This window comes from Castanea sativa, chromosome 6 (genome assembly GCF_040712315.1).
Source record: "Castanea sativa cultivar Marrone di Chiusa Pesio chromosome 6, ASM4071231v1".
Taxonomy (NCBI): Eukaryota; Viridiplantae; Streptophyta; class Magnoliopsida; order Fagales; family Fagaceae; genus Castanea; species Castanea sativa.
The window spans coordinates 54,205,929-54,222,094 of NC_134018.1; the positions used below are offsets into that span (position 1 = coordinate 54,205,929).

Here is a 16,166-nt window from a genome sequence, read left to right on the forward strand (position 1 = left end):
AATATATTAAAAACTAAATGGCAAGCAAAATTTCAAGACATAGCCTGTTAATAGACAATCCACGGGCATCAACCTCCAAAATATTAAGAAGGTCCACAGGCGGACTAGAAAACACAACAAAATCACTCTCAAGAGAAGTGCCTAATTTAACTAAGAAGTCTATGCATCTTTTGGCTTCTCTGTAAACATGTCTAAATCTCGTTTAGGGAATCTAGATAACCAAGTGCCCACAATCATCCATAACTGAGGAAATTTCTTACTTCCGCCTGTTGGATTCCTCTACCTCTCATTGGATGATAAGGGTGTTCCTCTTAAGCATGATATGTGGTCCAATAACACTCGTTTAGGGAATCTGGATAACCAAGTGCCCATAATCATCCATAATTGAGGAAATTTCTTACTTCCACCTGTTGGATTCCTCTACCTCTCATAGGAGGATAAGGGTGTTCCTCTTAAGCATGATATGTGGTCCAATAAGACTCAAAACGTTGGCCTTCGAGAAAGTAAAAAACTATTGCTATCGAATTGTTAGTGTACGCACCAGCTCTAGGCCCACTATGGTTTATTTGTCCATCACATATGTGCTTTGCACTACACACATACAAGTGTACAACTGATATTTGCTGCCCTTATATGCCTATTTGTGTATTGCACATATAACAAACATTCATATTAATTTGTAAGAGAAATGTTATGTCTATAACATTTTACAATAAATTATAAGTGACAACTTATTACTAGCTGTTTTTTGTGGGCAAAATAAGTAATTTTAGTTATTGGTGGATAAAAAAATAATTTCAATAATAGGTTCAAATTAGAACCAGTAACAATTTACTATTGTAAAAATGTTGTGGGGCCCTTTAAAATTCCCTTTACTAGTTTTACACGTATACAAATACAATAGAATGATTTCACAGTTCTAAGCCTGATCTTTTACCCATTGCTTTCTTATATCTCACAAGGTACAAAGACAAGAAAAACAAAGCAAATTCGAGTTAATGGACTACCTAGCATTTTGTATAATACTAATTCCCTTCGTGTGGGCATGCATTGCTGTGCTCACCTCCGCTTTAGGAGGCCAGAAGTTTGGCTCATCCACACTTCCCCCAGGTCCCCGCCCTTTTCCAATCATTGGAAACATCTTGGAGCTGGGCAACAAACCCCATCAAGCTGTTGCAAAGCTCTCCAGAACCTATGGACCCCTTATGACTCTCAAGCTTGGGAGCATAACAACCATAGTCATTTCCTCTCCAGACATAGCCAAAGAAGCACTCCAAAAAAAAGACCAAGCCTTGTCTAGCAGAACTATCCCGGACACCGGCCGAGTATTTAACCACCATGAAGTTTCAATAGTGTGGTTGCCTGCATTGGCTCATTGGAGGAACCTCAGGAAAGTTTGTGCCACACAAATATTTGCTCCACAACAACTCGATGCCACACAAGCCCTTCGACAAAAAAAGGTGCAAGAATTACTTGACCATGTTAATCAATCTTGCAGCAATGGTGGGAAAGTGGTTGATATTGGTCGAGCAGCCTTCATTACAGTACTTAATGTCATATCAAACACTTTTTTTTCCATTGACTTGGCACAATATAGTTCAAATTTATCTGCTCAAGATTTCCAGGAGCTTGTATGTGTTATCGTGGAAATGGCTGGAAAGCCTAATATTGCAGACTATTTCCCAGTACTTCGTTTAGTTGACCCACAAGGTGCACGACGAAGGATGACGATTTATTATGGCAAATTGATCGAGTTTTTGACAGAATCATCGATGAACGAGTACAATTAAGAGCTTCAAAGGGTTCTAAGAAGGCAAGAAACGATTTACTAGATTCCTTCCTCAATTTTGCTAAAGATGATAATTCAGAATTAAGCCGCGGCGATTTCAAACATTTGCTTCTGGTATTGACTAACTTCCTTATAGCTTTGCTTTTGGTATTGAATTCCATGATATTTATAAGCCTTTTGAACTCATCTCTTGAGACTATTTACCAAGATATACTTTTTAGGCAGTTATAAGCCATCATGATTTTTTTTTTCTTTTAAGACGGTATAAGCCATCGGGAATATTATTTCTTTTCAACGATGTTTTGGTCATCCAAAGAAGTAAATAAGTTCTGGTATCAACAGTAAGTTCATTACGCAAGACTTGTATAACATTTTTCCTTCAAGGAATGGTGTGACTTTAAATTTTAAGAGATTTCACTTAATTCCATCTGCCTTGATGCTATAAATAATTTATCACTTATCTAAAAATCATAAACTGTTAGGAACTAATAATAAATTTAATCATTTAATCATAATTCTTAATTGCTCTTTCTAAAATCCTATTGCAAGGAGGGGGGAGAATATTTTTCAAGGAATGATGGAAAACCAATAGTTTATTCACTAGTTTTATTGTAGTCACGTACTCCTAACTCTTTGTTAGAATTAACCTTATTAAAAGCAAATGATAAGAGTATTACTTTCTGTCTTTATTAGTTTATAGGAAAATTAGTCAAGTCTTCTTAACTAGCTCTCACACTATTTTGTATCAGGATTTATTTGTTGCAGGGGTTGACACAACATCAAGCACGATTGAATGGGCAATGGCAGAGTTACTTCACAATCCTGAAAAAATGGCAAAGGCCCAAGATGAGCTAGAAAAAGTCCTGGGCAAGGATGGGCTTGTTCAAGAATTGGACATCTCTAAGTTCCCTTTTTTACAAGCAATAGTGAAAGAAACCTTTCGTTTGCACCCACCAGCACCTTTCCTAGTTCCACACAAGGCAGAAACCGTTGTAGAAATGTGTGGCTTCACTGTGCCCAAAAATGCACAAATTCTAGTAAATGTGTGGGCAATGGGGCGAGATCCAAGCATATGGACAGACCCTAATATATTTTTGCCTGAAAGGTTCTTTGAGCACACCACTGACTTTAAAGGTCAAGACTTTGAGTTGATTCCTTTTGGAGCTGGAAGAAGGATTTGTCCTGGATTACCATTAGCTAACAAGATGGTACACTTTATGTTGGCATCTCTTGTTCATTGCTTTCATTGGAGACTTGCGGATGAGATGAGGCCAGAAGATATAGACATGGGTGAAACCTTTGGAATCACCTTACACAGGTCTGAGCCTCTCCGGGCTATTCCCGCCAAGTTATAACTTCTATTATTTTTGTAGCCAAATATAATTGCTTGTGTAGAATCATTTAATATATGTTAGGATTTTCTGTAAGCAATAAGCACGACAAAGATCGCTGTATGCATGGTATCGTACAGCATTGGTAGTTTTTCTTGACGCTGTGTGACAAGAAATTTAAAGATAATATAATAATTGTTCAAAAACAAAGGGTGGATCATGCAACTATGTTTATTCTATCAAAGTCAATTTTCTTGTATGTGAATCATCAACCATGTGATCTTTTAACCCTCAATCATTCCTGGGCAATATGGACAGACAGAAACAAAGCCTTGCGTGAAATTTTAAATTAGACTCATAAGAATATGTTGACCTTATATACCTGTTTGAAAGTTTAGAGAATGAGCAGAGGAGTAGAGTAGAGTAGAGTAGAGGGGAATGGTTATCCTTCACTTGTTTGGATGTTTTTAAAATTAGGCGAAAATACGCTTTTGGTCCCTACATTTTGGGTCAATTCCCATTTTGGTCCCAAAATTGATTTTGTTACTAATGTCATCCCTAAAAAAAGAAAATCGTTTTTAAAATGGTCCTTGCCGTCAGTCAACCAACAGAAAAATCCTACGTGTCTAACGGAATGCACTGTTTGCTGACATGGTGCTGACGTGACCATTAAATTATTAAAAAAATTATTTGGCATTTTTTAAATGTCATGTCAGCATTTTAATTTTTTTTTAAAAGCCATGTCAGAAATTTTTTAAAAAATAAATTAAATTTAAAAAAAAAGCCTTAAATCTAATTTAATTTAGAGAAATGATATATCCACAACATCATTTACAACATTTTTACAACAAATCCTAAGTGGCAAGTTGTTACTGGTTGTTATTGTTGGGACAAAAAAGTAATCTTAGTGTTAAATTCAAATTTGAACCTATAACAACTAACCACCTATGATTTGTTGTAAAATTGTTGTAAAAATATTGTGGACGTAGCACCTCTCTTTAATTTAAGCCTTTAATTTTTTTTTTTTTTTTTTTTTGGTAAGAACATGGCAATTTGTTCTTCATGTTCTTTCCAAATCCCAGAAACAAACCTAGCAACTAAATCTAATCTCCAGCAATCAAATCCAATCTCCATCAATGCTAGGAAAACAAGAAATAAATCCAACAAACCAACCAATCTCCAACAAACCCATAAACTCATAAATTTCACATTCAAATTATCAAATTCCTATTCCAAATTCATCTTAATCATGAACACACAAGAACAACACAAGAACACCATTTGCTCCAAGATCCAAGATCCACATCATCGTCCAAGATCAACACAAGAACAATACAAGAACACCGACGGCATCATCGTCCAAGATCCACAACCCAAATCACTCGAAACCCACCATCTCCCTCGTCAACCCAATCATATGGGTTTGAAAGCCACTGCTTAGGGTTTTCGTCATGGCTGGGATCAGGCCTGAGAGAGGAAAGGAGAGGGTGCTTCAGCTTTCAACAAGAACAAGAAGCTTCGAATCGCCGAGGAAGACGCCGATTCGACCAACAACAACAACAGCAATCACAATCACAGTAGCCGCAGCATAGTTGTAGAACAAAAACAAGAACAAGAGCAAGGAGAAGAGATTCCAATCATGGGTTTAGGCAACACGAATTCGTAGGATATCGATGAAGATCTCCTTAGCCAGCAGCTCGCCGTGTATGGCTGCGAGACGATGAGGTGGCTTTTCGCCTCGAATGTTCTTGTCTCCAGGTTGCAGGGTCTTGCTGTTGAGATAGATATAAATTAGATCTAAGGCTTTTAAAAAAAATATTAATTTTTTTTTAATTTTCTTTTTTTTATGGGTTTTTTAAATAAAAAAATTTCTAACATGGCTTTTAAAAAACATTAAAATGCTGACGTGGCATTTAAAAAATGCCAAATAATATTTTTAATAATATTTTAATGGGCATGTTAGCGCCATGTCAGCAAACAGTGCATTCCGTTAGACACGTAGGATTTTTCCGTTAGTTGACTGACAGCAAAGACCATTTTAGAAACGATTTTTTTTTTTTAGGGATGACATTAGTAACAAAATCAATTTTGGGACCAAAATGGGAATTGACCCAAAATATAGGGACCAAATGTGTATTTTCGCCTTTAAATTAGTAAGAGAAAATGAAGTAATTAACCTTTCCTCTTGTTTAGATGTTTTAAAATTAGGATGAAAAAAAGAAAAAATTATTCAAATAGACAAATTTATCCCTATTTAAAAATATAATAATCCAACGGTACACATATCAACGTGTATTTCATGCAAAAAGTATTGCTCGTACTTATAGAATAAGACAATGGGTTACTAATAAATCATAAATGTGATAGAGCTTTCAAACACTACAACTTTGACCAAACAAATAAACAAATATGGGTAAATTACAAAGTTAGTCCCTATTCTTTACATCATATCTTAATTTGGTCCCTAACCTTTCAATTGTGTCAATTTGATCCTTAACCTTTTAGTGTTATGCCAATTTAGTCCATGTTGTTAAGTGTTAGATGAAAATTACTGATGTGTCTAACGGACTGATTAAATTATTATTTTCATGCCATGTAGGTGGACACCTGGAATGCCACATAATATTACATAAAAAAAAAAAGGGGGCTAATTCACTGACTCACGTTTGCACGTGGGTGTGTCTATTTGGGATTAAAATCCCTAAAATCTGAGGAGCAGCTAGCACTCGGTCCAGAAAGAAAGGGTGAGGCTATGAGGTTTTGGTGGCGAGGAGCAATGACAAGGTCTGACGGCAAGGTCCAGCTCTGTTCCGGTCAGTTTTTGCTCTCTCTATCTCATGATCTCTCTCTTGCGATCTCTCTCTGTCTTAGTTGAACTAAAATGGATCAAAGACTTTAATTTCATGGTTTAATTTCTTGGGTTTTGCTTGTTTTGAATGTTGGGATTTGTTGTGGGATTACTCGTTCATGTGCTTATTTTGTGTTTTGCATATTTCAGGAATGGGACTGATAGAGAAAACATAGAAAATACATTTGCGGTGGAAATTGGAAAGTAACAAAGTTCTCAAAGATCCAGTTTTTTTTTTTTTTTTAATCTATTATTCAAGTCCTACCAACTTTCTTCATTCTAGGACCATGTATAAACACCAAATCTCCCAGAAGAACCTGTCAATACAAAATCAAACTTCAATTTTATTTTATAAAAATAGCAAAGTTACATCATCAGAAAGCCACAAAAATAAATTTGTATAAATTAATTCACCAAAATAAGCAAAACCCATGAAATTAAAATCATGATTTATTTGGAAATCTGGAATTTGATCCCAAATAGACATTGACGTGCAAGAACTACATCAGCCCCTCACATTTTATAAAAAAAAAATGTAATATGACATGGCATTCCAGGTGTCCACTACATGGCATGGAAATAATAATTTAATCAGTCCATTAGACACATCAGCAATTTTCATCCAACACTTAACAACAGGGACCAAATTAGCATGGCACTAAAAGTTTAGGGACCAAATTGACACAATTGAAAGGTTAGGGACTAAATTAAGATATGATGTAAAGAATATGGACTAACTTTGTAATTTACCCAACAAATATATACCCATAAAATATATATATATATATATATATATATATATATATATATATATATATATATATATATATATATATATATATATATTAGAAAGCAAACACAAAAAGAAAAGCTCTTTCACCTGGGGCATTTCTGCAGTACCTGAAACCACCGGAGGAACTGTTGCCTCAGTCCCCGGAGCCTGCAGATTAGGTGGCAAGACAGTCACCGGAGCTGGAGAATGAGCAAAAGAAAATACTGGCTTTGCTGGTTGTGTACTTCTTTGTGAATATCTTCTTTGTAAGACTTGGTTAAGGGCTTGAAAGACTTCGAAGGACATATTAGAGTGCTCAACCCAGCACTCTAACCCCTCTACCCATCTTTCCCTTCACTCTCTCTCACATGACAAACCCAGATTTGCTGTCTTTGGGTTCAGATCTAAGCTGCTAACATGTTTTTGTATTTGTGTGTGTGTGTGATTTTCATTGTAATATGTCTATTGTGGAGTGTGATATTCATTGTTGTCTGATTGTGGAGTGGTTTGAATCGGTCAGTGAAATAGGGAGATTCAATTTTTTTTTTCATTCACCTCAAATTTTCTCAGGAAACAAATAAAGATTATTTATATAATCAGTTTGTAATTTTGTTAATTTAAAAAGGGTAAATTAGAGAATTCATTTGGTCAAAATTTATCTACTCTTCTCTCTCTCTTTAAATCTTTCCAATTTTGGGGAATTAAAAATGAAGGGTTAGAGTAGTTGAAACCCCTCCCCCTCCTTCCTAAAAAAACTTTCAAACAAGGTAATTGAATTACTCTTCCTCCCTCTACTCTACTCTCCCTCCTTTTTTAAACATCCAAACAAGCCATAAGTGCGAACCAAACGCCATGCCATCTCAATGATTGCTTGCTAACTTGGCTTCCTAGTTTAACATCAATGCCAGGATCTTGTTTCCTATATATATGCTGAGTATTAGCTTCCTTAAATCCCCTGTATCGATAATAATTAATGCGATAGTTGAAAGTTCATCAGATCTGTTAGCTACTAGCTAAACAAGAAAAAAGGTAAGTCTTTAGATATGTGAGACACTATATACTTTCAATTTTGGATTGGAAGAATCTTGTTCAAAACCTTATTCATAAAACCATTCAAGTGTATTACATAAATAAGTTAAATGGCTTATCAAATATGCTATGTAACTAAAAATATATATGGATGGTTTTATTAGTCACCACATAGTGTGTTGAAGGAATTTTCCTTCAAACCAATTTGGAGGTAAACAATTTCCAATTAAAAAAAATGGTGTAGTTGCCATCTGATATAAATAAGGAAAATTTTTCAACTTCTAACCAATTGGAACCAGATTTTGTCAAACCCATTATATGGCCAAAAAAAAAATCTTCTTTTTTGAACAAGTTACTACCTAACAACTGATGAAACCATCTACGTGTACTTTTAGTCACATAATCTATCTAATGATTCATATTATTTGTTCCAATAATACACGTTAATGTGTTTATGAATAATCACCTAATAGATTAGAGGAGATTCCTCCAATTCAGTTTAAAGGAAAACTTTGTTAGATAAAATAAAAGTATTAGCAGAGGGCTAAAGAAACAGGTATGTAATTGGTATGGTATATTATTTGTATAGCGAAGAAGAAAGAAAGTTTGCGAGAGAGTGAGAAAAGCAAATACACAAAAGTAAACTCTTGCAAAAGAGACCAATTTAGGAATAGGCATATGATTGTTACACTATCATGGGGATTTCTTCTTTTTTGGGATAATCACAAGACTCTTGACACAACATAAGAGACTTCTAAAGAAGCAAGAGTTACCATTAGCTCCAAAGCTAAGGTTATTCAGGGTAAAGACGTTAATAAAGGTAAACATAGGAGGTAAAGAAGCAAAAAGTTTTTTTTTTATTATAATAAATTGATATTTACAATGGAAATTGGAGATTTAAGCCCTAAATATCTTCATTAGAAATAATTGAAGATGCCAACCAAGTTTAGGTATAAGCCTCTTGGTCAACAATATGTGGTTTGTGTGGGGATTCTAGGGTTTTGTTTTGGGTGGGGGGGGGGGGGTTCTTGATGGTAACTCATGTAATTTGTACTTAAAAGATCAAGTGGATATCTATAAACCTAATGAGAATGGTGGGCTTGGGTAAGAAGATTGTAGTATGTGAACAAAGAGGATAAATTCAATAGTGATGTAGTGCAAAAGTCCATAATTACACTCTTTAATAAGATAATATCATTTCAAAAATGTTTAATTAAAAGTATAAATCCTGAAACACATGATTACAATCTCATTAAAAGTCATACAAATATTTGTAAAAAAAAAAAACTACCAAAACATAGGAGTCACAAGCGACATAAGCAAACAAAGGCACCAAATCATGAGTTCTTTTATAGACAAATATTTTGCTACACACTTTAATACAACTTACACATTTATCAATGTGTAATTGGATTTCATCACTTACACATGACACCACCATTGGTTCTTGTGAAAACTAATTCAATCACCACATGACATGTGTCTTAGTTTTGGCAAAGTATGTGCAATACTTACTTTTCAAAACACTCAACATCAGATTATTTATATTATACTACATTTCATTAAATTATCAATTTTTCTTGGTTTTTTTAATTGTTTTTCTTTCTTCACACAAAATAACCATCATTCACTCTCTTTTTTCATCATCGACATACGTAAAAAAAGAATAAACAATTAAATGCAAAATGAATAATGTCAGTATAAATTTACATGATTATTGTAGCAAACTTGTAAATCTATATATATATATATATATATATATATATAATAATAATAATAATAATAATAATAATAATAAAGTGAAACTGAGAGAAACTCAAATTAGAATTTCAAATTAGAGTTCCAATTTTGCGTCATGTGTGTTAAATTATTTATTCTTAAAGAGTTTTATTTCTTAATTTTAGAATAAAATGTGGGACCACATTATAAATATTCATCCAAATGAGTTATTAAGTACAAAAACCAAAGAGTCTAGAATAAATGAATCATAAAAAAAAAATGTTGCACAATAATTATAAAAAAAATGGACAATTTATATTTTATACCTAATAATATTTTTACAAAATTTCTTAAAAAGTTAATAATATATAAAAATGACTATCAATAGTATTTAAATTATATATATATATATATTATATTATATTATGCATCTTATTGTATATCTTTAAGTGTATCCATGCATAATAAACTTGTAAATTATATAAATATACACGGACTGATGTGGGTCATCTTCGGGCAAAATCGTGTAAATTTTATACCTTTTTTCTATTATACACAGACTGATGTTAATGCTAAACTTGCAGGAAAGAAACTTGATTTTATGACACTTTTTAAGTATTTTTCTTTTCATTCGGTCTTATTATCCTTCAAGTGAGACAACTTAATTTCTCAAGTTCAAGATTGAAAGGTGGTTTCTTTTAAATACAATTATTAAACCCCACCAAATTTCAGTCAATTTTAGAACCCATGCTATGGATGAAACCAATCTATTAGGGATGAATGTTATAGCATGAAACCAATCTACAAGGGATGAATGTTAACCATTAAGAAGCAACTTCAAATAACCAAGTTAACATAAGAGCATTCACATCCAATATCTTTAGATTATTCTATTTTACCATCTCGAAAGCTATTTTATCTATTATGTCGTATCATTTTTCAATACATCCAACTAGGGGTGAGCAAAAAGTCACCGGCATCGATCCAACCGACCGGCGCCGATCGTCCCACATTGCCATTGCAACCGACCGATGAAGCCGATGCCGGCGATTGGAGCGCGAAGGGAGTTCCGATGCCGGTGCGGTGCAATCACCGGAGCTGGAAATCCGAAACCGAGGGGTCACCGAACCGATACCTTCATCTCCACTTCTCAGATCCGTTTAGATACGGCGTCATTGACTCGCTGTACAGGTTCTCTTCTCAGAATCTCGTCTGAGGTTTTTTTTTTTTAATAAAATGTTGTCGTACTGGTATGGGTGTTATTAAAAAAAAAAAAAAAATGTGTCACTTTAGGCTAGGTTTTCAGATTCTACCCTAGTATAAATTCATCCTTTTGTCTCTCATAAGTCATAACCCTCTAACTCTCTCTCTCTCTCTCTCTCTCTCGCTTGATTGTGACGCCTCGCCTCATCGCTCTGGCCTCTCGCTCCCGCTCTCGCCTCGCCTCGCCTCTCACTCTTGCTCTCACTCCCGCTCTCGCCTCGCCTCGCCTCTCACTCTTGCTCTCGCTTTCGCCTCGCCTCGCTTCTTCGCTCTCACCTCTGGCCTCTCGCTCTCGCCTCGCCTGACTATGATTGTGTACTGACTGGATTACACAATATTTATTTGCCATAATATGATAATTTCATTACAAATGTCATTTATGATATGTGTTATGTCTTAAATATGAAGGCTGATTTTGCAACTAAGTACAGTGTTGTATTCTTCAAAATTTTACTGGAATGTAATATCCATAGTTGTTCTTAAACCTAATACCGTGCATGTCATTTATTGATCCTTATCAGTGTCTCTTCTTTCCTTTTTTTTTTTTTTTAAAAAAAAAAAGCTAAGTCTGCCTACCCATTTATATACATGCAATGGTTTTTGGCTTTGCCTTGATTGAAGAAAACTTGGCACAGAAATGTTTCTGTTAAACATATTTTATTTACAGGAACAGATTTTTTTTTTTTTTTTAAAGATGGTTAATGATTTAAATCAAACCGACCAAACCGATTAGACCGAGCCGATTAAACCGCACCGTTATAGGTTGGAAAACCGACCTTAATCGGTATGCATCGGTTTTAATTATTACAAAACCGAACCCTATCGGTTCGGTAACAAATTTGAAAAAAAACCAAGCCGACCGAACCGCGCACACCCCTACATCCAACATCCCAACTTTTACTTTACAATACAACAAATTAAAATAATATAAATTATACAATAAAATAATAAACAAATTATCTCTCTCTCTCTCTCTCTCTCTCTCTCTCTCTCAACAACCAAACAAACAATGACCACCACTTCACCACCATGCCCACCACTACCCTTTGACCACCAAAATCACACCGAAAAAAAAAAAAAAAAAAAAAAAAAAAAAAAAAAAACCAACCAAAAACCCTACAAACCCGTAGCAAAAACAACCAAACAAACCACTACCCACCACGCCAACCCAACCAACCAATCCAAATCCAACCCAAACCCCATCAGAATCCAAAATACCAACCCATAGGAATCCGAAATCCAACCCATCCAAACCTAAAAGACAAAAATTAATAGTAAAAAATCAAACAAACCCATCGGAATCCGTTGTGCCCACGCCGATCTCGCCGTGTTGTGACAACTTCGATCTCCTTCACACCATGACCACTCCGAATCCAACCCAGCTCCAGTGGCAAGCTTGAACAAGAGAGAGATGTGAGCGAGGGAGTGAGAAGTGAAGAAACATAGAGAATCAGAGAAAAAAAATAAATGAAAGGAAGAAGTAGCGGTTGATAGAGGGAGAGAAAAAAGAATATAAAATATTATGCCATTTGCTACAGTACCCTCATATAAGTAAGATGGTACTGTAGCACTATTGTAAAAAATTTTACAAGTACAAGATCAGGTAATGGGCTTCTTTTGTGCTTTGATACTAAAATCTCCCTACATATACCATTTGCAATGCCGAATGTGAATGCTCAATTGAATTTTCTCCAATGAGTCACATAATGCAATAATGAGGCTCGATTTTCAACAAATACAAAATTCTGAAGTAAGCTAAATTGTAAATTTTGCTTCAATATGGCATCTGAATTTGCTTTTGTTATTTAAGTAGTTATGTGAAGGGCATTGATGTATAAAACCCCCATCAAATTGTATAAATTATATGTTGTGATGTACCCATGAATTGGCTAAACCTAAAGGGTGTCCAAACTAACCTATGTTTAGGACACTAAAAATTTTGAAGGATTAAAATTTTAATTTTTAAAAAAAAAAAATACTCCCTTGAAAAAAAAATAGTCTCTTTGCACACATATGTCAAAATTTGTCACTCATCCAAATTTGAGGGTTTTACATTTGTGCAATAGTGTTACGCATTTGCCAACTATTCATATAGCCAAGATTGTGATGAGGCTAGATCAAAAAAATGAGCACCAAAATAATACTAAAACCATACATTCGTGTGTAGACGTGTTCATTTATTTTGTGCTAGCTAGCCTTGTCATGGTCCAATTGCCAAAAAAATTATCAACCAATTGGTTGATAATTTCAGTTTTGGGCCCAACTGTAGGTCCAACCCTCTGGCACAACCCATCAGCTCTTATAGCCTAGCCCAAATCCGAAACATACACTTAGCCTAGGTCCACTTTGGATATAAAGATATAAACCCAAGCACACATGTCCAGCCCACATACACATAAAAAGGGGTCCATCAGCTAGCCTTTTTACCTTTAATTGCATTATGTCATCATATTTGCATTTTAATTTAGCAAAATATGGGTTAATTTTATACTAAAGTACTAAACAAAGTTTTTTTTTTTTTTTTTTTCATATAACTCAGCACGAAGGGCAAACAAACTGACAGGATGAAAAGAGTGCATGATTAGTTGATTACCAAAAACATGAATTTATTAACAGAAAATTAAAATGGCTGATACATATTATATATCTTACTAATAAATAGGGCAAATTACATTCTTCCGCTTCTTTTTTCTTTATGGGAAATGTTAACAGTGGTCCTTGTTAAGATTTCCCTTGTGTTAATACAAAGGACAAAAAATTATTAAAAGAGTTACCAAAAAAGGTTAAGAAAAACTGTTAAAAAATTGCCAAAAATGATAAAAATCTATAAAAAGCTATTGTTAACGAGTACCTTACGGTTAGTGACGGAACTATAGTTGGACGGCCCCCCCTAAATTTTTTCAAATTTTTTTTAGCAATTTGTTTCAATAAATGTGCACTTTACCCTCTCAACAATATTATTGATATTTTTAAAGGCTATAAAAAAATTTATTGATCTAAAATTTGAAATAAATTTAACAAGCTTAACAACAAAATTTACTAATAACAAACTTAAGCCCAAACAACGCCCCAAAACACAACCCACGCAAGACACAAACAAAAAATAAAAAATAAAAAATAAAAAATTCTTAAGTCAATTCTAACTAGTCTAAGTGAACACTCACACACATTTGAGAACACATAAGACACCAAAAAAAAAGTAAAAAAAAAAAGAAATGTTAACTTTCTAAATTGAGAAGTGTTACGTCCACAACATTTTCACAACAAATCACATGTGGTAAGTTGTTATTGGTTCTAATTTGAATTCACAACTTAAATTACTTTTTTACTCATTCATAATAAGCAATAATAACCTACCACTTACGATTTATTGTGAAAATGTAGTGAAGATATTGTGGACATAGCATTTCTCTTCTAAATGAATGCTTACTTGGAGTTTCAAAAAAAAAATTGTTTATACTTTTGCCCCATAACTCTAAGTCCTAGCTCCGTCCCTACTTACAGTGTGTGTTAACACAACCCTTTCTTTATATATATAAGATACAAATTTTATTCTACTCTAATATAAACATATATATATGTGTGTGTGTGAAGCTCCCTTTTGGAGACTTGAACTCTCCCATACCCCACAATCACTTATACTTGTGAAATGATCATCGTATCAAGGGTGTATTAAAACCGACAATTGATTTCAATGTTATAATTTTTTTTCAATGTCCCTCTGTCATTTGTTGTTTCAATGTTAAGTATGACATAATTTAACATTGAAAAATCATTTATATCTTCTTTAAAAATAAACAGTTAATGGATTAGTTGATCTTTCTTTGTTAAATTTCTTTGAAGTTAATAACAAAACATATGACAGAGGTTTAATATTTTTAAAATTAGGGGTTGGTTGTGCATTTCGATAGTTAAAGAATTGAAAGTGCAATTTACTCTGATAAATAAAAATAAATTGAAGGAATAAGAGAGGTTTGAATAGGTACCTGCCTCTTTGGACTGCACGACCCACATGGTCCACACTCCACAGCCCGGAAGCACACCACCCGTCTTTCCTGTAGCATTGGGTTATTGACTTCCTGTGTGACACGTTATACAATTCTTTAAATTAACAAACCTCCATACAAAAAAAAAATGTAGCAGCAGAACTCTTTCAAGAAAGCCCATAAAGAACTCACAGCTAAACAGGCACAGCTTAACAACCCCAATTGAAGTCTCAAATCGAAAAAAAGTCATCAAACCCAGTGGCCATGGCGACATTGACCATGGCGAATCTTACGGTCATGATTGCACTACTGATCGCCGCCGCTACAGCCGCATCAAACGCTCCTGCTCCTGCTCCAGTCACCGGTTACACCAATCACACAGTGGGCGGCCCCGTCGGGTGGTTCTTCAATTCCACCACCAACACTTCCGCCACTAATTACTCCGCTTGGGCCGCCACCCAGACCTTCAATCTCGGAGACTATCTCAGTAAGACAACTAAGCATTTTATTTTCCTTTTGACGGATCAAGACTGAGCTTTCGCTGCTTTCACTTTCTGAGCATCCAATCAACATTCTCTTTTTTTTAGTTCTTAGTTAAATAATTAATCTTGTCGTTTTGTTAAAATTTCTGTAGTTTTCATTTCGATTTCGAACACGACGGTGATCCAGACCTACAACGAAACCGTATACCGCAACTGCACCATGGACGAAGCTGAGGACGGTGATACGTACCAGTACGACGGCGGCCAGAACCAGTTCGAGAAATCGTTGACCGTGGCGGTGCCGTTGACCATCGTGGGTACCAACTACTACTTCTCCGACGCCGACGACGGTGCTCAATGCCAGAGCGGCATGGCCTTCGAGATCCAAGTCAATCACGGCCTCGGTTTGCCTCCATACCTCAACCAGCCACCTCCGCCGCCGTACATCGAGCCACCTGGTCCCGACTCGGCTCAGTCTCCGCCGATCACTATCCTCAATTCACCGGCGAACTCTGGCTTCAGAGGCGGTGCTAGTCTGACCGGCGTGTTGTGTGTTAGTTTTTTTATTCTTTTTGAATTGCTGTCTGTTTTTTGAATTTAAATTATATTTTTTTTAAAGGTGGGGCCCGTTTGGGTAGAGGTTTTATTTTGATTGTTGTTTTAGGATATTTTAGTAATTGCATCACACATGTCGGCCAGCTGGAGATAGAGTTGAAAAATACTTGGGAATTTCACATTTGTTCTGTTTTGGGATGTGTTTGGGTGAGGGTATGAGCATGGCCTTTAGAATGGATTACATTCTTTCTTTCTATATGGACTATGAAACAAACTTTTGGATTATTGATTAGAATTGTATTTCTCATTTCTTGTTGATTTTAATGATAAAATACATCAAATACATTGAGATTTTTTTTTCCCTTTTTGTGAAATTTGGTTACTTGTTATAT

General features: G+C 34.9%; 1 protein-coding gene and 1 pseudogene across 1 annotated transcript; both read left to right on the forward strand.

Moving 5' to 3' along the window:
• The first annotated feature begins 984 nt into the window (after positions 1 to 984).
• LOC142639109 (cytochrome P450 76T24-like) lies at positions 985 to 3,256 on the forward strand (annotated as a pseudogene).
• Positions 3,257 to 14,861: 11,605 nt separating this feature from the next.
• LOC142638395 (early nodulin-like protein 18) lies at positions 14,862 to 16,134 on the forward strand. The gene is made up of 2 exons (XM_075812432.1): positions 14,862 to 15,224; positions 15,372 to 16,134. Exons 1-2 carry the CDS (start codon positions 15,002 to 15,004, stop codon positions 15,812 to 15,814), a joined length of 666 nt encoding a protein of 221 aa, XP_075668547.1. The 5' UTR covers positions 14,862 to 15,001; the 3' UTR covers positions 15,815 to 16,134.
• The last annotated feature ends 32 nt before the right edge of the window (positions 16,135 to 16,166 follow it).